Genomic DNA, 22,872 nt, shown 5'->3' on the forward strand with positions numbered 1-22,872 from the left:
CATCAATGCAAAAATTCTCAATAAAATACTGGCAAACTGAATCCAGCAACCCATCAAAAAGCTTATCCACCACGATCAAGTTGGCTTCATTCCCAGGATGTGAGGCTGGTTCAACATATGCAAATCAATAAACGTAATTCATCAAACAGAACTAAAGACAAAAACCACATGATTATCTCAATAGATGCAGAAAAGGCCTTCAATAAAATTCAACATCCCTTCATGTTAAAAACTCTCAATAAACTAGTTATTGAAGGAACATATTTCAAAATAATAAGAGCCACTTATGACAGACGCACAGCCAATATCATACTGAATGGGCAAAAGCTGGAAGGATTCCCCTTGAAAACCAGCACAAGACAAGGATGCCCTCTTTCACCACTATTCAACATAGTATTGGAAGTTCTGGATAGGGCAATCAGGCAAGAGAATGAAATAAAGGGTATTCAAACAGGAAGAGAGGAAGTCAAAATATCTTTGTTTGCAGAGGACATTATCCTATATCTTGAAAACCCCATTGTCTCAGCCCAAAAGCTTCTTAAGCTGATAAGCAACTTCAGCAAAGTGTCAAGATACAAAATCATTGTGCAGAAGTCACCAGCATTCCTATACACCAACAGGCAAGCAGAGATCCAAATCATGAATGAACTCTTACTCACAACTGCTTCAAAGAGAATGAAATACCTAGGAATACAGCTAACAAGGGAAGTGAAGGACCTCTTCAAGGAGAACACAAAACACTGCTCAAGGAAACCAGAGAGGACACAAACAAATGGAAAAATACTCCATACTCACAGACAGGAAGAATCAATATCATGAAAATAGCCGTATGGCCAAAGTAATTCACAGAGTCAATGTTATTCCCATTAAACTACCATTGTTATTCTTCACAGAATTAGAAAAAAACTATTTTAAAATTCATATGGAATCAAAAAAAAGAGCCTGTATAGCCAAGGCAATCCTAAGCCAAAAGACCAAAGCTGGAAGCATCACACTACCAGACTTCAAACTGTACTGTAAGGCTACAATAACCAAAACAGCATGGTACTGGTACAAAAACTGACACATAGACCAATGGAACAGAATAGAGAACTCAGAAATAAGATTGCACATCTACAACCATGTGATCTTCAACAAACCTGAGAAAAACAAGCAATGAGGAAAGGACTCCTTATTTAATAAATGGCGCTGGGAGAACTGGCTATCCATATGCAGAAAATAGAAACTGGACCCATTCGTCACACCTTATACAAAGATTAACTCAAGATGGAATAAAGGCTTAAATGTAAAGCCCAAAACTATAAAATCCATAGAAGAAAATCTAGGCAATACCATTCAAGGCATAGGCATGGGCGAAGATTCCATGATGCAATCACAAAAGCAATTGCAATAAAAGCAAAACTTGACAAATGGGATCTAGTTAAACTAAAGACCTTCTGCACAGCAAAAGAAACTATCATCAGAGTGAACAGGCAACCTACAGAGTGGGAGAAAATTTTGGCAATCTATCCATCCAACAATGATCTGATATTCAGAATCTATAAGGAACTCAAACAAATTTACAAGAAAAAAAAAAAAAAAAACCACATTAAAAACTGGGCAAAGGACATGAACAGACACTTCCCAAAAGAAGACATTCATGCAGCCAACAAACATATGAAAAAAAAGCACAATATCACGGATTGTTAGAGAAATGCAAATCGAAACCACAATGAGATACCATCTCACACCAGTCAGAGTGGCCATTATTAAAAAGTCAAGAAATAACAGATGCTGGCAAGGTTGTGGGGAAATAGGAATGCTTTTACACTGTTGGGAATGTAAATTAGTTCAACCATTGTGGAAGACAGTGTGGTGCTTCTTCAAAGATCTAGAACCAGAAATGCCATTTGACCCAGCAATCCCATTACCCAAAGGAATATAAATCATTCTACTATAAAGATACATGTACATGTATGTTTATTACAGCACTATTTACAGTAGCAAAGACATGGAATCAACCCAAATGCCCATCAGCAATAGACTGGATAAAGCAAATGTGGTACATATACACCATGGAATACTATGCAGCCACAAAAGGGAATGAGATCATGTCCTTTGCAGGGACATGGATGAAGCTGGAAGCCATTATCCTCAGCAAACTAACGCAGGAACAGAAAACCAAACAATGTAGGTTCTCACTTGTAAGTGGGAGCTCACCATGAGAACACATGGACAAAGGGAGGGGAACCATACACACCGGGGCCTATTGTGGGGGTAGGGAGAGTATTAGGGAAAATAGCTAATGCATGCTAGGCTTAATACCTAGGTGACAGGTTGATAGGTGGAGCAAACCGCCATGGCACATGTTTACCTATGTAACAAACCAGCACATCCTGCACATGTACCCCAGAACTAAAACTCAAACTAAAATAAAATAAAAGCACATTTTATTTAAGAGGGACTTTTGAAACCTCAATGCAATCATCTCATTTTACATGAAAACTCTGAGCTTAGAGAGGTACAAAAACTTGCTCATGGTCATAGCACTACTTAGCTACAGCACCTGGTCACCTCCTCCCAATCATAATTGTTTCACCAGATATCAGTATGAATTTTGAGAAAAATAAACAAATTGGATAGTTTTCAAGAGTAAACATTTCCTATATTAATCTTATATAAAAAACTTCACATTATTTCAAACTAGTCAATAAATTAACATTATATATCAAAATAGCAATAAGTTAACAATCCCTTCTTTCACATTTTGATCAAGTATATTCTCAAAAGTCTTACAATATTACATTAAGATTTAACATATCAAATCCACCAGCATTTCATATCAATATTTAACAATATTATGTTCAATATTGAAAAGTAAAAAGAAGCTAAATTGTATCTCTTTTTGTATTGATTTCAGCAATTCTGACAGTGTTTAATCCTCTATGCATGTATTTCTACACATCAAGAAAGCACGGCTACAAGGTTAACCCAAAGAACAATTTAAAAGCTATTTCAATGGCAATTTCTGTGACTGAGTCATGAAAACAGACATAAAGTTCTTGAGGTTTTGGATGAAGAAAAAGTCTCCTGCAGAAGAAAAGAACACACTCATTTCAGAAAGTAAAACAACAACAACAACAACAACAAAAACTCTAACTGTCCAATTAATTTTTTGTTTCTGAAAGTATCAGTAGTAAATTTAAAATCCACAAATCTAAATCTATACTAGGGAGAAAGCAGCTAGATTTATTTCTAAATAAATAATATATGCCTTAGGACAATTAGTTTTTATTGCTCTGGAGTGTAATAATCCTATTTTATCAATATGTATTACAATACCACCAAGTTTTTAAATAGTAAATCTAGTTATTACAATAAAGGCAATAGCACTAGCATCATAGGCACAATAGTTATTAAATATTTTATTGCTCTTTACTTTCTAACATTTAATTTTTATTAAAACATTAAATATATGGTAGCTTTTTTTGGCAAACAACTGAATTGGAATTAACATTGAAATTTTATTTGATTTTCTTAAAGAGTCAAAATTTGAATCTATTTAATCAATACTAATTTTTTTTTTAAATTTATTTATTATTATTATACTTTAAGTTGTAGGGTACATGTGCATAACATGCAGGTTTGTTACATATGTATACTTGTGCCATGTTAGTCTGCTGCACCCATCAACTCGTCATTTACATCAGGTATAACTCCCAATGCAATCCCTCCCCCCTCCCCCCTCCCCATGATAGGCCCCGGTGTGTGATGTTCCCCTTCCTGAGTCCAAGTGATCTCGTTGTTCAGTTCCCACCTATGAGTGAGAACATGCGGTGTTTGGTTTTCTGTTCTTGTGATAGTTTGCTAAGAATGATGGTTTCCAGCTGCATCCATGTCCCTACAAAGGACGCAAACTCATCCTTTTTTATGGCTGCATAGTATTCCATGGTGTATATGTGCCACATTTTCTTAATCCAATCTGTCACTGATGGACATTTGGGTTGATTCCAAGTCTTTGCTATTGTGAATAGTGCTGCAATAAACATACGTGTGCATGTGTCTTTATAGCAGCATAATTTATAATCCTTTGGGTATATACCCAGTAATGGGATGGCTGGGTCATATGGTACATCTAGTTCTAGATCCTTGAGGAATCGCCATACTGTTTTCCATAATGGTTGAACTAGTTTACAATCCCACCAACAGTGTAAAAGTGTTCCTATTTCTCCACATCCTCTCCAGCACCTGTTGTTTCCTGACTTTTTAATGATCGCCATTCTAACTGGTGTGAGATGGTATCTCATTGTGGTTTTGATTTGCATTTCTCTGATGGCCAGTGATGATGAGCATTTTTTCATATGTCTGTTGGCTGTATGAATGTCCTCTTTTGAGAAATGTCTGTTCATATCCTTTGCCCACTTTTTGATGGGGTTGTTTGTTTTTTTCTTGTAAATTTGTTGGAGTTCTTTGTAGGTTCTGGATATTAGCCCTTTGTCAGATGAGTAGATTGCAAAAATTTTCTCCCATTCTGTAGGTTGCCTGTTCACTCTGATGGTAGTTTCTTTTGCTGTGCAGAAGCTCTTTAGTTTAATTAGATCCCATTTGTCAATTTTAGCTTTTGCTGCCGTTGCTTTTGGTGTTTTAGACATGAAGTCTTTGCCCATGCCTATGTCCTGAATGGTACTACCTAGGTTTTCCTCTAGGATTTTTATGGTATTAGGTCTAACATTTAAGTCTCTAATCCATCTTGAATTAATTTTCGTATAAGGAGTAAGGAAAGGATCCAGTTTCAGCTTTCTACTGATGGCTAGCCAATTTTCCCAGCACCATTTATTAAATAGGGAATCCTTTCCCCATTTCTTGTTTTTCTCAGGTTTGTCAAAGATCAGATGGCTGTAGATGTGTGGTATTATTTCTGAGGACTCTGTTCTGTTCCATTGGTCTATATCTCTGTTTTGGTACCAGTACCATGCTGTTTTGGTTACTGTAGCCTTGTAGTATAGTTTGAAGTCAGGTAGCGTGATGCCTCCAGCTTTGTTCTTTTGACTTAGGATTGTCTTGGAGATGCGGGCTCTTTTTTGGTTCCATATGAACTTTAAAGCAGTTTTTTCCAATTCTGTGAAGAAACTCATTGGTAGCTTGATGGGGATGGCATTGAATCTATAAATTACCTTGGGCAGTATGGCCATTTTCACGATATTGATTCTTCCTATCCATGAGCATGGTATGTTCTTCCATTTGTTTGTGTCCTCTTTTATTTCACTGAGCAGTGGTTTGTAGTTCTCCTTGAAGAGGTCCTTTACATCCCTTGTAAGTTGGATTCCTAGGTATTTGATTCTCTTTGAAGCAATTGTGAATGGAAGTTCATTCATGATTTGGCTCGCTCTGTGTTTGTCTGTTATTGGTGTATAAGAATGCTTGTGATTTTTGCACATTAATTTTGTATCCTGAGACTTTGCTGAAGTTGCTTATCAGCTTAAGGAGATTTTGGGCTGAGACAATGGGGTTTTCTAAATATACAATCATGTCATCTGCAAACAGGGACAATTTGACTTCTTCTTTTCCTAACTGAATACCCCTGATTTCTTTCTCTTGCCTAATTGCCCTAGCCAGAACTTCCAACACTATGTTGAATAGGAGTGGTGAGAGAGGGCATCCCTGTCTTGTGCCAGTTTTCAAAGGGAATTTTTCCAGTTTTTGCCCATTCAGTATGATATTGGCTGTGGGTTTGTCATAAATAGCTCTTATTATTTTGAGGTACGTTCCATCAATACCGAATTTATTGAGCGTTTTTAGCATGAAGGGCTGTTGAATTTTGTCAAAAGCCTTTTCTGCATCTATTGCGATAATCATGTGGTTCTTGTCTTTGGTTCTGTTTATATGCTGGATTATGTTTATTGATTTGCGAATGTTGAACCAGCCTTGCATCCCAGGGATGAAGCCCACTTGATCATGGTGGATAAGCTTTTTGATGTGTTGTTGAATCCGGTTTGCCAGTATTTTATTGAGGATTTTTGCATCGATGTTCATCAGGGATATTGGTCTAAAATTCTCTTTTTTTGTTGTGTCTCTGCCAGGCTTTGGTATCAGGATGATGTTGGCCTCATAGAATGAGTTAGGGAGGATTCCCTCTTTTTCTATTGATTGGAATAGTTTCAGAAGGAATGGTACCAACTCCTCCTTATACCTCTGGTAGAATTCAGCTGTGAATCCATCTGGTCCTGGACTTTTTTTGGTTGGTAGGCTATTAATTATTGCCTCAATTTCAGAGCCTACTATTGGTCTATTCAGGGATTCAACTTCTTCCTGGTTTAGTCTTGGAAGAGTGTAAGTGTCCAGGAAATTATCCATTTCTTCTAGATTTTCCAGTTTATTTGCGTAGAGGTGTTTATAGTATTCTCTGATGGTAGTTTGTATTTCTGTGGGGTCGGTGGTGATATCCCCTTTATCATTTTTAATTGCGTCGATTTGATTCTTCTCTCTTTTCTTCTTTATTAGTCTTGCTAGTGGTCTGTCAATTTTGTTGATCTTTTCAAAAAACCAACTCCTGGATTCATTGATTTTTTGGAGGGTTTTTTGTGTCTCTATCTCCTTCAGTTCTGCTCTGATCTTAGTTATTTCTTGCCTTCTGCTAGCTTTGGAATGTGTTTGCTCTTGCTTCTCTAGTTCTTTTAATTGCGATGTTAGAGTGTCAATTTTTGATCTTTCCTGCTTTCTCTTGTGGGCATTTAGTGCTATAAATTTCCCTCTGCACACTGCTTTAAATGTGTCCCAGAGATTCTGGTATGTTGTATCTTTGTTCTCATTGGTTTCAAAGAACATCTTTATTTCTGCCTTCATTTCGTTATGTACCCAGTAGTCATTCAGGAGCAGGTTGTTCAGTTTCCATGTAGTTGAGCGGTTTTGATTGAGTTTCTTAGTCCTGAGTTCTAGTTTGATTGCACTGTGGTCTGAGAGACCGTTTGTTATAATTTCTGTTCTTGTACATTTGCTGAGGAGTGCTTTACTTCCAATTATATGGTCAATTTTGGAGTAAGTACGATGTGGTGCTGAGAAGAATGTATATTCTGTTGATTTGGGGTGGAGAGTTCTATAGATGTCTATTAGGTCTGCTTGCTGCAGAGATGAGTTCAATTCCTGGATATCCTTGTTAACTTTCTGTCTCGTTGATCTGTCTAATGTTGACAGTGGAGTGTTGAAGTCTCCCATTATTATTGTATGGGAGTCTAAGTCTCTTTGTAAGTCTCTAAGGACTTGCTTTATGAATCTGGGTGCTCCTGTATTGGGTGCATATATATTTAGGATAGTTAGCTCTTCCTGTTGAATTGATCCCTTTACCATTATGTAATGGCCTTCTTTGTCTCTTTTGATCTTTGATGGTTTAAAGTCTGTTTTATCAGAGACTAGGATTGCAACCCCTGCTTTTTTTTGTTCTCCATTTGCTTGGTAAATCTTCCTCCATCCCTTTATTTTGAGCCTATGTATGTCTCTGCGTGTGAGATGGGTCTCCTGAATACAGCAGACTGATGGGTCTTGACTCTTTATCCAGTTTGCCAGTCTGTGTCTTTTCATTGGAGCATTTAGTCCATTTACATTTAAGGTTAAGATTGTTATGTGTGAACTTGATCCTGCCATTATGATATTAACTGGTTATTTTGCTCGTTAGTTGATGCAGTTTCTTCCTAGCCTCGATGGTCTTTACATTTTGGCATGTTTTTGCAATGGCTGGTACCGGTTGTTCCTTTCCATGTTGAGTGCTTCCTTCCGGGTCTCTTGTAAGGCAGGCCTAGTGGTGACAAAATCTCTAAGCATTTGCTTATCTGTAAAGGATTTTATTTCTCCTTCACTTATGAAACTTAGTTTGGCTGGATATGAAATTCTGGGTTTAAAATTCTTTTCTTTAAGAATGTTGAATATTGGCCCCCACTCTCTTCTGGCTTGGAGAGTTTCTGCCGAGAGATCTGCTGTGAGTCTGATGGGCTTCCCTTTGTGGGTAACCCGACCTTTCTCTCTGGCTGCCCTTAAGATTTTTTCCTTCATTTCAACTTTGGTGAATCTGGCAATTATGTGTCTTGGAGTTGCTCTTCTCGAGGAGTATCTTTGTGGCGTTCTCTGTATTTCCTGGATTTGAATGTTGGCCTGCCCTACTAGGTTGGGGAAGTTCTCCTGGATGATATCCTGAAGAGTGTTTTCCAACTTGGTTCCATTTTCCCCCTCACTTTCAGGCACCCCAATCAGACGGAGATTTGGTCTTTTTACATAATCCCATACTTCTTGCAGGCTTTGTTCATTTCTTTTTCTTCTTTTTTCTTTTGGTTTCTCTTCTCGCTTCATTTCATTCATTTGATCCTCAATCGCTGATACTCTTTCTTCCAGTTGATCGAGTCGGTTACTGAAGCTTGTGCATTTGTCACGTATTTCTCGTGTCATGGTTTTCATCTCTTTCATTTCGTTTATGACCTTCTCTGCATTAATTAGTCTAGCCGTCAATTCTTCCACTTTTTTTTCAAGATTTTTAGTTTCTTTGCGCTGGGTACGTAATTCCTCCTTTAGCTCTAAGAAATTTGATGGACTGAAGCCTTCTTCTCTCATCTCGTCAAAGTCATTTTCCGTCCAGCTTTGATCCGTTGCTGGCGATGAGCTGCGCTCCTTTGCCGGGGGAGATGTGCTCTTATTTTTTGAATTTCCAGCTTTTCTGCCCTGCTTTTTCCCCATCTTTGTGGTTTTATCTGCCTCTGGTCTTTGATGATGGTGATGTACTGATGGGGTTTTGGTGTAGGTGTCCTTCCTGTTTGATAGTTTTCCTTCTAACAGTCAGGACCCTCAGCTGTAGGTCTGTTGGAGATTGCTTGAGGTCCACTCCAGACCCTGTTTGCCTGGGTATCAGCAGCAGAGGCTGCAGAAGATAAAATATTTCTGAACAGCGAGTGTACCTGTCTGATTCTTGCTTTGGAAGCTTCCTCTCAGGGGTATACTCCACCCTGTGAGGTGTGGGGTGTCAGACTGCCCCTAGTGGGGGATGTCTCCCAGTTAGGCTACTCAGGGGTCAGGGACCCACTTGAGCAGGCAGTCTGTCCGTTCTCAGATCTCAACCTCCGTGTTGGGAGATCCACTGCTCTCTTCAAAGCTGTCAGACAGAGTCGTTTGCGTCTGCAGAGTTTTCTGCTGCTTTGTTGTTGTTGTTGTTGTTGTTGTGTAGCTGTGCCCTGTCCCCAGAGGTGGAGTCTACAGAGACAGGCAGGTTTCCTTGAGCTGCTGTGAGCTCCACCCAGTTGGAGCTTCCCAGCAGCTTTGTTTACCTACTTAAGCCTCAGCAATGGCGGGCGCCCCTCCCCCAGCCTCGCTGCTGCCTTGCCGGTAGATCACAGACTGCTGTGCTAGCAATGAGGGAGGCTCCGTGGGCGTGGGACCCTCCCGGCCAGGTGTGGGATATGATCTCCTGGGTGCCTGTTTGCTTAAAGCGCAATATTGGGGTGGGAGTTACCCGATTTTCCAGGTGTTGTGTGTCTCAGTTCCCCTGGCTAGGAAAAGGGATTCCCTTCCCCCTTGCGCTTCCCAGGTGAGGCGATGCCCCGCCCTGCTTCAGCTCTGGCTGGTCAGGCTGCAGCAGCTGACCAGCACCAATCGTCCAGCACTCCCCAGTGAGATGAACCCAGTACCTCAGTTGAAAATGCAGAAATCACCGGTCTTCTGTGTCGCTGGCGCTGGGAGTTGGAGACTGGAGCTGTTCCTATTCGGCCATCTTGCTCCGCCCCAATACTAATTTATATAAATTGATCTATTTCAACTGGAGATAATTCTGCCTGATTTTCTTAAATTTCTGTTCTGCATAAATCTGCATTATCATAATTCAGTATCTTTTGATTCTTTCTATTCCTATAGTCATGAACGTAGTTAACACTCCACTGAACAGCTACATGTGTGCCTAACTGGTCTTCTCATTTCTAGTCTCTCTCATGTGCACATCATTCCATTGGCTGCTCCCAGTTTAATCTTCCAGTAGTACAACTACATGGAATTAAGCTTACACTGATGTTCCCAAGCCTGGTTCATATGATAATCACAAGGGAGCTTACTAAAAATACAGATTCCCACTCTCATAGATTTTGATTTAGTAGATCTGGGGCCCAGGGATCTCAGATTTTAACAAGTGACCCAGATGATTCTAAATCCCATGGACCAGCATATGGGAATTTCTGCTTTGGATAATGTCTGTGAAGTGTGTATCATACAGCTTAATACTACCTGGTACATGTCCACTACCCCTACTCCCAACTAATTCTGTGCCCTTTCCTCCACCAACCTTTACTCCAATTCAAAGAACCTTCTGCAGTGGTCCTAACTTAGGTTCCCAACTTGATCTTTCACTTAATCTTTGTATATGTCATTCCTCTACCATCCTGGCAAACCAGTCTGCTCACTGCTGTGCTGTATAATTTCCATTGTTTGGGTCTTTGTTCATTAGATTTTGCCCCCTCTTCAGAATTCCTATAGCATTTGGTTGTATCACCTAATTCATTTTACATATATGTATATACAACACACACATATATAGGATTTCTCTCTATATCTATATAATATAGATATATAAATATATAGATATTTGAGCATATTTCATAATTCTTTTGCTAGATATAAGGCCCGTAGAGGCAATGACTATGTCTCTGTGTTTGCCATACCGCCCACCGCCCACCAACCCCACCACCAGTTCCACATTTTGCCAGGCACAGTCTCACCTACTCAACCATCACATATTTATCAAGTGACTATATTATGTGCCAGGTACTGTTGCAGGTGCCAGTGGTGGACAAGACAGATACAATTCCAGACCTCATGAAGCTGCCACTGTAATGAGGGTGGGAGGTGGAGAAGGACAAGAAAATAAACAATAAAAGAGTGATATAGAGAATAACTGAGTAGCCACTTTGATGAGAGAAAGAGATCATGGATCCTCTCTGACAAGATGACCTACCTGTTAGCACTGGTCTGAATACCAAGGATGCAGAAGTGCAAAGGTCAAGGGATAGAATATCCCACGCAGAAGGAACAGCGGAAACAAGATTTGATTGGTACTCATGCAGCTGGTGCACAGCAGACAGAAGAGGAAGGAAGACAGGAGATGGAAACAAAGGTGGGCAGGGTCCTGATCGGGCATGGTCTTGTGGCACAGGGCAGAGAGAGGGGAAGGGAAGAAAAGGGAGAGGATGGAAAGAGGGAAAGAAAGGAGAGAGGAGGAAGAAATGAACGAAGCAGGGGAAAAAGGGAAGAGGAGAAAAACTGTGGAATTATTCTTTCAGTGTATTACTAAAATTTAATTTTGTAAGGTAATTTTTAATAGAAAAATACTTGGAAGGGATTTAAAGGAGATACTTAGCAAATAAAATAAAATATATTAAAATATTATAGCTAGATTAAAAATTCCGTGCCTACATTTTAAAATGTTAATCTCCTTTATCAGTTTTCTTTCATTTTCCTAACACTTTACTTTCAAATACTTTTTTTCCCACTTACCCTACTACCCAGTAGGCCATAACTGGTGGTGCTTTTTTCTGATCAGTCCAGTTTCCAGGTGAACATTCAAACAACACACCATGTTCTTTAACAGGGTTAAGAGAAGACACCGACTTTGCGGAACCTGAACGGTCTCTACTATTTAGTCCTTGCTTTTTCTGTAAATTAATAAGTATTGTTAGTATTAACTGGTATTACTAGTGTTACTTTAAAATGTTTTCACAGATTAATTTGAATTGGCTGATCCAAATACTTAAGTGCCTGCAATGACATTCTTCTTATCTGCAGGAAAATTTCTACTCTTCCTCAGTATTTAAATACCATATCCTAAAGGAGGCTTCATGGATAAAGTGTCCCTTGACTTTTCTAGGGAACACTTTGTTCACAGCCCTATGTTATTAGTATGTGAATTATATTATATTAGCAGTTTATAGACCTGTCTTCCACAGTGGAAGATAGAAAATTATAAACTTTTTTCCCCAGGGCACAGACAATATACAATCTTTGTGTGTTTTAAAACCAGCAGTGCCTGGTTCATAGTAGGTGCTTAATACATATGTTCTAAATGAGCAGATAATTCTGTAATAAATTGAAAAAATATATATTTAAAGCAGCATTTTGTCTTCCTTTGACCCATAATCTCTAAATTTCATACTGATTAAAAGCATTAGCAAAACAATGACTCATTTGGACTATAAAGATTTCTTATAAGTTTCAGGCCAAACAGTGGAGTGACCAAACAGTGGAGTGATTCTTGATCCTTTTCTTTCCTTCATAGCTTTTATCTAATCCTTCAACAAATTCTTTTGGTTTGCCCTCCAAAATATATCCAGAGTCCAGAAGCTATAATCATTTCTTGCTTTCAGAATTTTGAAAGCCTCCTAACTGGTCCCTGCCTCCACCCTTGCTATTCTGTTTCCTGTTCTACCCACAGTAGCCTGAGTGATTCTTTAAAAAAAATTATGGATCATGTCCCTTCTTTGGGCAGAACTGTTCAAGAATGTATCATCTCTTTCAGAACAAAGCCTAAAGTCCTTATCATAGTCTACCTGGCCATGCATAAGCTGGCCCTGCTACCTTTGTGATCTCTTCCTCCACTCTCTTCTCAGTCTGCTCCAGCACTCTCCCAGTCCCTAGGGAATGATTTCGGGATGAAACTGTTCCACTTCAGATCATCAGGCATTAGAATCGTGTAAGAACTGGGCAACTAGATCCCTTGCATGGACAGTTCACAGTAGGGTTTGCACTCCTATAAGAATCTAATGCCACAGCTGACCTTACAGGAGGCGGAGCTCAGGCAGTAATGCTCTGCAGCTTTGCATTTGCTGTTCCCCTTGCTGGAAGCTCTGCCCCGAGAGAGCCACATGGCTTGCTCCCTTACTTCATTCAGGTCTCTGTTCAAGTATCACTTGACATGATCAGAGACCTTTCAAAATAGTCACTCCCACCTCTTATCCTTACCATGTTCTATTATTTTGCTTGACACTGGTTCTTCCTAGCATACTATTTTCTAATTCTTTTCTTTCCTCCATTAGAAAATAGGCTTCATGAAGGAAGAAATTTTGTTTTGTCCACTGTTGTATCCCAAGCTCCTAGAATAGTGTCTGGTGCAGAGTAGGTACCTCAATGTTTAAATAAGATAGGGAAAACTAATTTATATTACTAAATATTATCAAATAAGTAAATGAAATATTCCTTTATAACATTTATCAGTTATGTTAAAAAGGAAAATAGGAGCATAAGAACCCAAAGCATATAGGAATATATGGTCAAACACAGTATTTCTACAGAATAACAATTTCTGAGGACTCAAAGAAAAAATCCTATAAGACATAAAATTTTACTGCTGAATGAGCCTGAAGAGAAGATAAAATCTATCCCACTAGCTTCATAGCTAAGGAAACAGGAGGAGGTGAGGTTCAGTCCGGGATTCCTTATTCCTTGTCCAATGTTCTTCCACTTTTAAACCCAAGTTCTTCACAAATTTGGCATCCTTAACACATGTATTGCTATATACATTACAATCATTTTCAGAGAGGTTTTTTGGCTGTATAATGTCACAAGTAAACCTTTATATGTTTTATCCTTTTCAAGAAATCAACACCTATCTTTTCCAGCCATTTAAACGATCTGATATTGTAATTGTATACAGCATTATTATTTATTCAACAGATGACAACATTCAATGAAACTTCATCCTGGATAGAAAAGCAAGCAAGCAATCAACCAACCAAATGCCAAAAAATTTGCATTAGTCTTGTGTCTATAGCTATATCTTAACCCAGCGGTCCCCAATCTTTTTGGCATTGGAGACCAATTTCTGGGGGAGGGATTGTTTCAAGATGAAACTGTTCTACCTCGGATCATCAGGCATTAGATTCTCATAAGTGTACAATCTAGATCCCTCACATGCACAGTTCACAATAATAGGGTTTGCACTCCTACGCGCTGCTGATCTGACAGGAGGCAGAGCTCAGGAGGTAAGACTCCCTGGCCCACCACTCACCTCCTGCTGTGCAGCCTGGTTCCTAATAGGCCACAGACAGCTACTGGTATGTGGCCCGGGGGTTGGGGACCCCTGCCTTAACCCATTATATTCCAAAATACCTTATACTGTTGGCTAAATACCTAAAGAATTATCAAAGTTATTTTAGGAACCAATTGGTAGATATTATTACCCAAGTAATGGTTGAGTCACAGATATGAAATGTGGAAGGTTAATTTACATTACAAATGACTGTATTGTGCTTTGCTGTAGAAAACACAGGTCTACCACTTCCTGAAATAGTAACCCAAGACATCAAATTCAGTATGAAATAAAACCTTGAAGTACTGTGAGTATAAACGTTTTGGCACCCAAGTTAGATTGAGTGACTATTTAAAAAAACTTAATTAAATGAAAACAATGCTGGGCATGTTGATTACAGAACAGAATGCTTAGAGATCTGGAAATTAAACTGGCGGAAAACTGTATTTATAGCAGTGCCCTACCTCTTCAACCAGTGTCTGTTGGAAAACTGCACGAATGGAGAGACAACACTGATGGAAATTCTTTATTAGCTGAGGGTGGATAGAGCCACTTAGCTGCGCCACCTCTTCAAGGGTAGGAGTAATAAAGATTCCTTGCACTGTTTCTAAGGCAACATAATGGAAAAGTGTGTTCTCAGGACCAGATGTCAGTCTTAAAAAGAAAAAATAAGAAAAAAGAAATTTTAGTAAATTTTGAAATATTGGTTCATTTTGAATTTAGTAGACTTCTTACAAGCTTTTATCTACAATATAATATTAGTAGTATAATTAGGGATGGGAAACTGGGCTAAACATTTAATTCCCTCTTTATCCTTAACTGAAGTACAAGCTAGGGTTATTCATTCCCTTAATGGAGGCAAATACTACATGTTATGCAAGGATAAGTAAATATCAATTCATTTGCAAGTAACTTAATCACTCCTTTGCTAAACAACCCAAATTGGCTAACTGCCTCTTTTTCCATGGTTGGTATTAAATAATTCAGCTCGTGTCTGAACCAGATAGCTATAAGCCAGAAACAAGATATCACTCTAGGGTAGACCACATATAAAAATACCTTCCAACAAACTAAATACATTTAAGTTAGTAGCATTAAAGTATTTTACCATGATAGTCAAACTGATGTTCCTGAAGAAAAATCAAATTATTATTACAACCTGAAAAATTTGATTAATATTCTATAATACCATGACAATTCGTGGTAGTATTCTACCACTTCTCATTATTACTATCTTCTTTCTTTCCTATGTTCTCTTAATCATTTTTTACTTTCTTCCCCATCTTTCCTCCCTGGTTTAGTCTCAAACAGGCCAGCAGAACCTATAAATACTGTTAATTTCTACCAGTAGTAAGATAAGCAAAAGAACAATAGTAATAGCAACAACGAAATAATAATAATAATAGTTAACGTATAGTGAATGCCCTCTATATACCAGGGTAGGTGTTTTAAAATACCTTAGTCTTAATTCTCATAATGATATTGCAAGATAACATCCATTACTATCCTCATTTTAGCCATGAGAAAATCAATGGTCAGAGGACTTGGATTAACGTGCTTGAGAGGTCGCATAGCCAAATGGCAGATTTTAGCTGACTCTGAAGCTTGTTCTGTAAAACCGTGCTTTTTCCTCTCCAGGGCTGACTTCTGATTACAGCAATTCCCCTCCTGCATCTCAAATACTCAAGCTGCCCCATTTTAATCCTTCTATGGTAAAAGGCTGTCTGTACTAAAAAATATCATCAGTTGATTTTTTTTTTTCCAGCCATAGCATAGAGACAAGAAAAAGGCATATTTCAGCTCTTAGCCTAGATACTGCCTAGCTCATCCATGCAGATTAAATTATTGTTAAACAGTTAATCAGACAGCATGATCCAAATAAACTTCTTATCATTGATTTATGGCTTTGGAACTCTTTTGAGACCAGGGATAGGGAGGGAAGGAAATAATTTACAAATTCTTCTTTCACTTTTCCACAGGGTAGCTGACTCATTAACAACTGGTGGCTGACCACCTTTCCAGAAACAAAAACTTAAATAAGATGAAAGGAATTATGATTATTTTAACAGGAAAATAATTTAAAACGTACATTTTAATCTGGAGATCTTCAGGTTAAAAAAAGTACAGAACAAAAATTATTCTTTACAAAATAACTTACAACATTATTCTTTACAAAATAAGTTTCTTTTGGGGGGGGGTCAGAATTAACATTTTTGTTATCTTTTACATTGTTCTTTAAAAAATAAACCACAATACAATAAGCAGGTTTAGCTCTTGAAACCATAAACTCACTCAGTATTAATTAAAAGTTTTAAAAATCACCAAATAAGCAATTACCCAGTAGGAAGACAAAAGATTTGTACAAAAAAGCAGATAAAATCAGATTTATTCTTCAGAAAGGTCACTCGTGCAGTAGAGAATGGGTTTAGGGTAGGCCAGGAGTTGGGAAGCTGTTGCAATAAAACCAGGTGAAAGAAAATGGGAGCCTAAACTAGGGCAGTGTCAATAGGGGGGTGAATGGATTCAAGAACTACTGGAATGCAGAATGGGTAGGACTTAGTTACTGAATGAGATGTTTTGTATATGTTATTTTCAATATATTATATATATTTTATTTTACAAAGATAGGTGCATATAGGTTAGAATAATATATTACATCCTGTTTTATATCATGCTTTTAAATGAACTGCATTGTATAAAAACACCTTTGCATATCAATAATGAGAATAAACACACATCTTTGGCACCTTTTAAAATAGGAGAGCCTATGATTTACACCACATGTGAATTTATGTTTAAAACACTGAACTTGAGAGAAAGAGTCTCCTTTTACTAGAGACAATGCCAATATAACATACATATTTTAAAAATTCTGATATGGAGTTAATAAAATTTCTGAGCAATAGTTTTTGTTAAATGGAAGACTAGAGTTTTGTGAGGGTACTTTTGGGTTCCATAAAAGGTTTGGTTCCAATTTATTTGTCTTAAAATCATGTTTAACTATCAAAAATTAAACATTTATATTTGGAGGCATTAAATACTAAATTTTAACGCATCAGATTTCTGATATATTATTTTATGCAGACAAGTTACTTCTTGTCTTAAGAAAAAACGAATTTCCTAACAACTTTGTAACACATACATTTGAACTTATTGTAAAGTGTTTCAGTAGTTAAGAATGTGGTAGCTCTGTACTGTGTGTATGTGTGTGTGTGAATTCTATTAGTATGTGTCTAGTTGTTCAAATAAAAGTAAGCAATTGAGTTTATTACACTAGTTGATCCCACACATGATGTCATAAATACCTGCCAAGGCGCAGGCGGACCTGCGTGTCACCACATAAGTGCATAAGAAGTGAATATATAACATTTCATATTATAATAATTACAGACAGTTTAAGTTGCTAAACATTCTCTCCTCACTCAGTTTCTTTTACCTCAGAATTCCCTACTTGATGCAAGTTTGAAATTATACCTACTTTCTAAAGAGAGTGTTAAGGGACCAGTTCCCTGGTTCCCAAACTCTGAGAGCGAGATATACCGGGAGGAAACTTATTAGGAAGTACTCTTGGGAAAAACAGCTATGGGGTGGAGTGACTCAGCAGAACTGAGCAGAGGGAGAAGATGAACTGTCCTGCAGTGGCAACAAGTCTCAGCCGATACTACTGGGTACTGTGAAGCTTGGCTGGCCTTTCAGAGTTGTCTTCAATTTAGGCAAGGGGCCAAGCCTTTGTACTCACTTATTTATTAGTCATTAGAAGTGGGCTCCTCCCAGGGAGGAGTGTAACCTTAGCTGAGTCAACAAGTTTCCATGTAGGACACAGCCAGGGGAGTGACAAGGCTAGGGATCTGTGAGGCATTAGCAGCCACCATTCTCAAGTGGATATACCCTGAGCTAAGGTGTAACTGGACAGCACACCACTGCATCCACCAAACACTCCAAAAATAGTAAACTTAATTTAAAAATTATATTAAATATACAAAAGAGAGGTTACCTGTGGAGAGATAAAGGGGGACTTCCACATTTTGAAATATTACTTTGTGGCCGGGCATGGTGGCTCACGCCTGCAGTCCCAGCACTTTGGGAGGCTGAGGCGGGCAGATCACAAGGTCAGGAGATCGAGACTATCCTGGCTAACACGGTGAAACCCTGTCTCTACTAAAGATACAAAAAATTAGCCGGGCGTGGTGGCGGGCACCTGTATTCTCCCAGCTACTCGGGAGACTGAGGCAGGAGAAATGGTGGAAACCCAGGAGGTGGAGCTTGCAGTGAGCCGAGATTGCGCCACTGCACTCCAGCGTGGGCGACAGAGCAAGACTTCATCTCAAAAAAAAAAAAAAAAAAAAAAGGAAATATTACTTTGTGTGTTTTTTCTCTCTTACAATACTAATATGGTAATTTTCCTAAATGTGTAATGAAATATTAAGGAAATACCACAGATCTTACCTTTAATATGTAAGATATATCAAAATTACATTTGTTGAGTAAAATACATGTTATAGAATTGTACTTTCTCACTGTAAAACTTCCTGAAAGAGTTTAAGTGAATAAGAAGAAGAAAGTTTCTTACTTCACTGTATTATATATTTCTAATTCTTTTTCTGGAAGGTCCTTTTTCAAGTTTCTCAAATGAAATGGATTTGGAAGAGTAGACTTCTTTTTAGTGACCTGAAAAATACAGTTAAGAAGATTGGTTTATATCTAAGATTGGAATCATATAGCAGAAACAATTTAAAAATTAAACATCCTTCTAAGAGAACTACTTACCACTTGCAATGCTTCTTTTAAGTATTTTTGATGCTGACTTGTACCTCTTGGCTTATCCATGGCTGACAGGGATCCCAGGGTCATGTCCTGGGAGGGCATGATGGTGTTCCCTGAAAACCTCCTACCAGAGCCATTACCAAGTTTGTATGTATGCATACTTGTCTCCCTCCCTAGACTCTGCACTCCTCAAAGTCCGGGGCAGTGTCTTACTCATCTCTGTATCTCCTTTGTGTAGTATGGCCCTTGGCACTTAGTAGGTATTCAATCAACATTTGTTGAATGGCTGAATCTTAAAGGTTAACTCAATTTCTCTGAGGAGCTATTCATGGCTTGGTAATTCTTTAGTCTGTCCAAATCCTTTTAGACTATTTCCTACCAATTTCATCAACTGGGATAACAGGTATGGTACTGATGTGAGTACTTCCAAATACACCCCACTTAGGGGTCCAAAAGTATTCTATTGTTTGGTATGAGGAGATTGCATCTGGTTATTTATGCCATGCTACTAGCATCTCATATTTTTTTTGTGCTCCTTCTCAGACTCCTCATCTGGTATCACCTCCATCTACCCAAATGACAAGTTTCAAAAGTGTTTTGAAAGATGACAGCATCACTAGAATAAGTACAAAGCCTCCCAGGATGAATGTTTTGATAATCATTTGGATATTTTATGGTATTTTCATGGGGAAAAATCAGGAAAAATGATCTGAAAAATGAATACCCTCTTTAGAGTCAACTTTAAAATCTTTAAGTATTACAAAGGCTCAGACTTTAAAATCTATAAAAATGGGATAATACACATATACACAGACACATACACACACACATACACACATTTAGGGTTCTGATTCTCTTTGCTGAACATTTCTTTGGCTATTTAGTCAGATCAGCCCCCAACAGGCCCCACAGCTTGGATGCTCTCTGTTGTCATTGCAAATAGGAAAGAGATGAACACGGAAATTGAAATTAAAGCTTTCCTATTTCTAAGTACTGTTAAACAGATATGGATGTCAAGGAACTCTTGTCTTATTACTTGATATTTCTCTCTCTCTCTCTCTTTTTTTTTTTTTGAGACAGAGTCTCACTCTGTCACCCAGGCTGGAGTGACAAATCATGCAGTGGCACAATCTCAGATCATTGCAACCTCTGCCTCCTGGGTTTAAGCAATTCTTGTGCCTCAGCCTCCCGATGTATCTGGGATCACAGGTGTGCACCACCATGCCTGCCAATTTTTTTGTAATTTTATTAGACGCTAGGTTTTGCCACGTTGGCCAGGCTGGTATCGAACTCCTGGCCTCTACCAATCTGCCATGCCTGGCCTGATATTTCTTTTTCTTTTTGGTTCAAAATCATTGGTTTGCCAGCAATGATTGAAATAACCACCATGTCAAATGAAGAATGGTATGCCACTAAAAAAACTGTCTTGCAATTATAAAACAAGGACTAGAGAGACAACTTAGCTCCCAGAATGTACACACTTGAATGAGTACACACCTTAAGCAAGGTCCCCCCTTCTTCTAAACCATCAGAGCCCTGAGATTCTCTTTGCTTCCGTACCGCATTTGGTGTAGTATGGGGGCTAAAGCCATCATCTTCTCCACCTTCACAACCATTGTCAGATCCTCCACTGCTACGAGAAGGACTGGGCTTACGTGTCTTTAAGGAATAGTCACCAAAAAGGGTTCTTCTGCATGTTGGAGAAGTTGCTACTTTGGAAGTACCTTGTAGCCTACTGAGAATAGGGGAAGTGGTCAAGCTTTCTGTTTTTTCACGTGATCCAGTAAGGAACCAATCAGCACAAGACAAACAGGGGGTTGGAGAAGATGCTAGCCGTTCATCTATGCGAGAATCTACTCCATTCAGCTGGTGAAGAGTTGTTTTGACCTGATCCACATATATACAGTCTGGTCCAGGACTCCCAATAGCTTTGGATGCGCAACCTCCAGCTTCTAATAGTACACATAGCATATAATGTTTCTATAGGGAAAAAATACAAATGTAGGTTTAGCTACCATGAAAATATTTACATAAAATGTGCATGTATAAATTTATAAATATCGAAGATATAGAGGCATATGGCATAATCATGTGATGATTATTAAAAATTCCTCCCTCATCTTTCCTTTTTGGTTATTATCAATGCTTCCTGATCCCAGCTGAAAACAATCTTACACTGCCTTATCTTGATATACCATCAAACCACTTCTTTTGAGACACAGAATTCCCTAAGATAGCTGTCAAGAGCCTCAGTTACTGGAAGTCCTTTCATCTGCAATTGCACATTTATTCTGTTTCTGATTCTATATTCTTCTCATGCCTCCCTCCATCTCCAAAACAAGCCAATGGAAAAAACCACTATAGAAAGGGGAACAAAAGACTTTAGAAACCTGCTAAAATCTTTTCTTAAATTTTATTAATATTTGTCCATGAGTATTAAATGGATGAGGCATGTAACATTTCCTTGAATACTGGTATTAGACAAACTTATAATTTTACATGAGCATGTTTGTTTGTGTATTTATTTAGACAGTCAATAGATACCTACCTACCGCTACATCCCTCAATCCCAGCCGAAAAGAAAAAAAGAAAAGAAAAGAAGAAACATCCCAAGAAAGAAGCTGAGGTAAACTTACCAAGCCAACAACTAGCAAAAAATATCTTCCTTCAGGTTCCGGAAAGACTTCAGCGCTTGAGTCTGCCAAAGGTCGCAGGTGATACTGAGGAAACACTTCTCTCCATATTATCAACTGACCAATTCTTTGTTTTGCTGCTAAAGGCAGCAGGCAATAGTGGCGACAGTATACGGCAATATCAATAAGATCATCCTTGGGTAAATGATTGCATATCAAATAACCCTTGAATTTAACCACAAAGAGCAAAAGTCTACCAGTGATATAAAGCAATAGTCCCATAATATATTTCTAAGAGTTTTATAAACACTTCTTCACTTGATTTAGAATATTCTAGTTTCAAATGGTGTAAATGAAGATATAGTAGATGTTTTCTTTTTTTTTTTTTTCTTGAGGTCAAAGTAGAGCTCAAATGATAATTTAAGGTCTACCAACAGGCAGACTTAAGCACAAAGCAAGATCACCTCTGCACAGTATAGCTTCAGTATTTGGCAAAATTAGAAAAGAACTGAATTCTGATAATGGAAAGTCAAGAAGCAGCGGTCATGACAGAGACTTTTCACTGTGCACCCTTCCCTATGGCTTCTTTGTTAGATATGTTTTACATTGTGTTTAAAAATCCTTTTTTAAAAATAAAAGTACTTAAATTCATTTGATGCTTTATTTGCTTTACATGAACATGAACTAAATGTTATATAAGATTTATTTAAAAGATGTAGGTTACTTTTCTTTTTTTTTGAGACAGAGTCTCACCCTGTCACCCAGGCTGGAGTGCAGTGGCGTGAACTCAGCTCACTGCAGCTTCTGCTTCCCGGGTTCATGCCATTCTCCTGCCTCAGCCTCCTGAGTAGCTGGGATTATAGGCACGCACCACCATGCCCAGGTAATTTTTTTTTGGATTTTTAGTAGAGATGAGGTTTCACCATGTTAGACATGCTGATCTTGAACTCCTGACCTCTGGTGATCCACCTCCCTTGGTCCCCCAAAGTGATGGAATTACAGGTGTCAGCCACCATGCCCAGCCAACTTTTCAACACAGGATAAAAAATACACTCTTTCAAAAGGAAATCCAGAAAAATATTGTTCTCTCTTACAAACTTGGTCCTTTGAGTATTGTTTCTCCTGTGCACATTTGTAAATACTTTATAAATGCTTTAGAATGCAATGAAACCATAAATATTTATTATATTTACAAATATGTAGATGCAAATCTTGTTTTAAGGTCTTAATCTGGTCAGGCATGGTAGCTCACGCCTGTAATCCCAGAACTTTGGGAGGCCAAGGCAGGAGGATTGCTTGAGCCTCGGAATTGCTTAAGCCCAGAAATTGGATGTTGCAGTGAGCTATGACTGTACCCTGCGCTCTAGCCTAGGTGGCAGAGCGACACCCTGTCTCTAAAGTGAGAAAGATCTTAATCTTATGGTACCTACATTTAAAAGAAAAGAGATAAATGTA

At 38.3% G+C, this 22,872-nt stretch overlaps 1 protein-coding gene across 7 annotated transcripts in view; it reads right to left on the reverse strand.

Annotated features, from left to right (window-relative positions):
* Positions 1 to 2,407: 2,407 nt before the first annotated feature.
* INTU (inturned planar cell polarity protein) overlaps positions 2,408 to 22,872 on the reverse strand; it is a 108,910-nt gene continuing 88,445 nt past the window's right edge. For 6 of the 7 annotated variants that reach the window (XM_017959035.3, XM_017959033.3, XM_017959032.3 and 3 more), the window contains exons 11-16: positions 21,421 to 21,642; positions 20,282 to 20,764; positions 18,591 to 18,688; positions 14,485 to 14,674; positions 11,494 to 11,651; positions 2,408 to 3,069 (exon numbers count right to left, since the gene is read on the reverse strand). In XM_017959035.3, the coding sequence (XP_017814524.2) occupies positions 2,958 to 3,069; positions 11,494 to 11,651; positions 14,485 to 14,674; positions 18,591 to 18,688; positions 20,282 to 20,764; positions 21,421 to 21,642 (1,263 nt within the window). In that variant the 3' untranslated portion in view covers positions 2,408 to 2,957. The remainder of the gene's footprint in view (positions 3,070 to 11,493; positions 11,652 to 14,484; positions 14,675 to 18,590; positions 18,689 to 20,281; positions 20,765 to 21,420; positions 21,643 to 22,872) is intronic. The other variant, XM_017959036.3, reaches the window with a different exon arrangement.

This window comes from Papio anubis, chromosome 3 (genome assembly GCF_008728515.1).
Source record: "Papio anubis isolate 15944 chromosome 3, Panubis1.0, whole genome shotgun sequence".
NCBI lineage: Eukaryota > Metazoa > Chordata > Mammalia > Primates > Cercopithecidae > Papio > Papio anubis.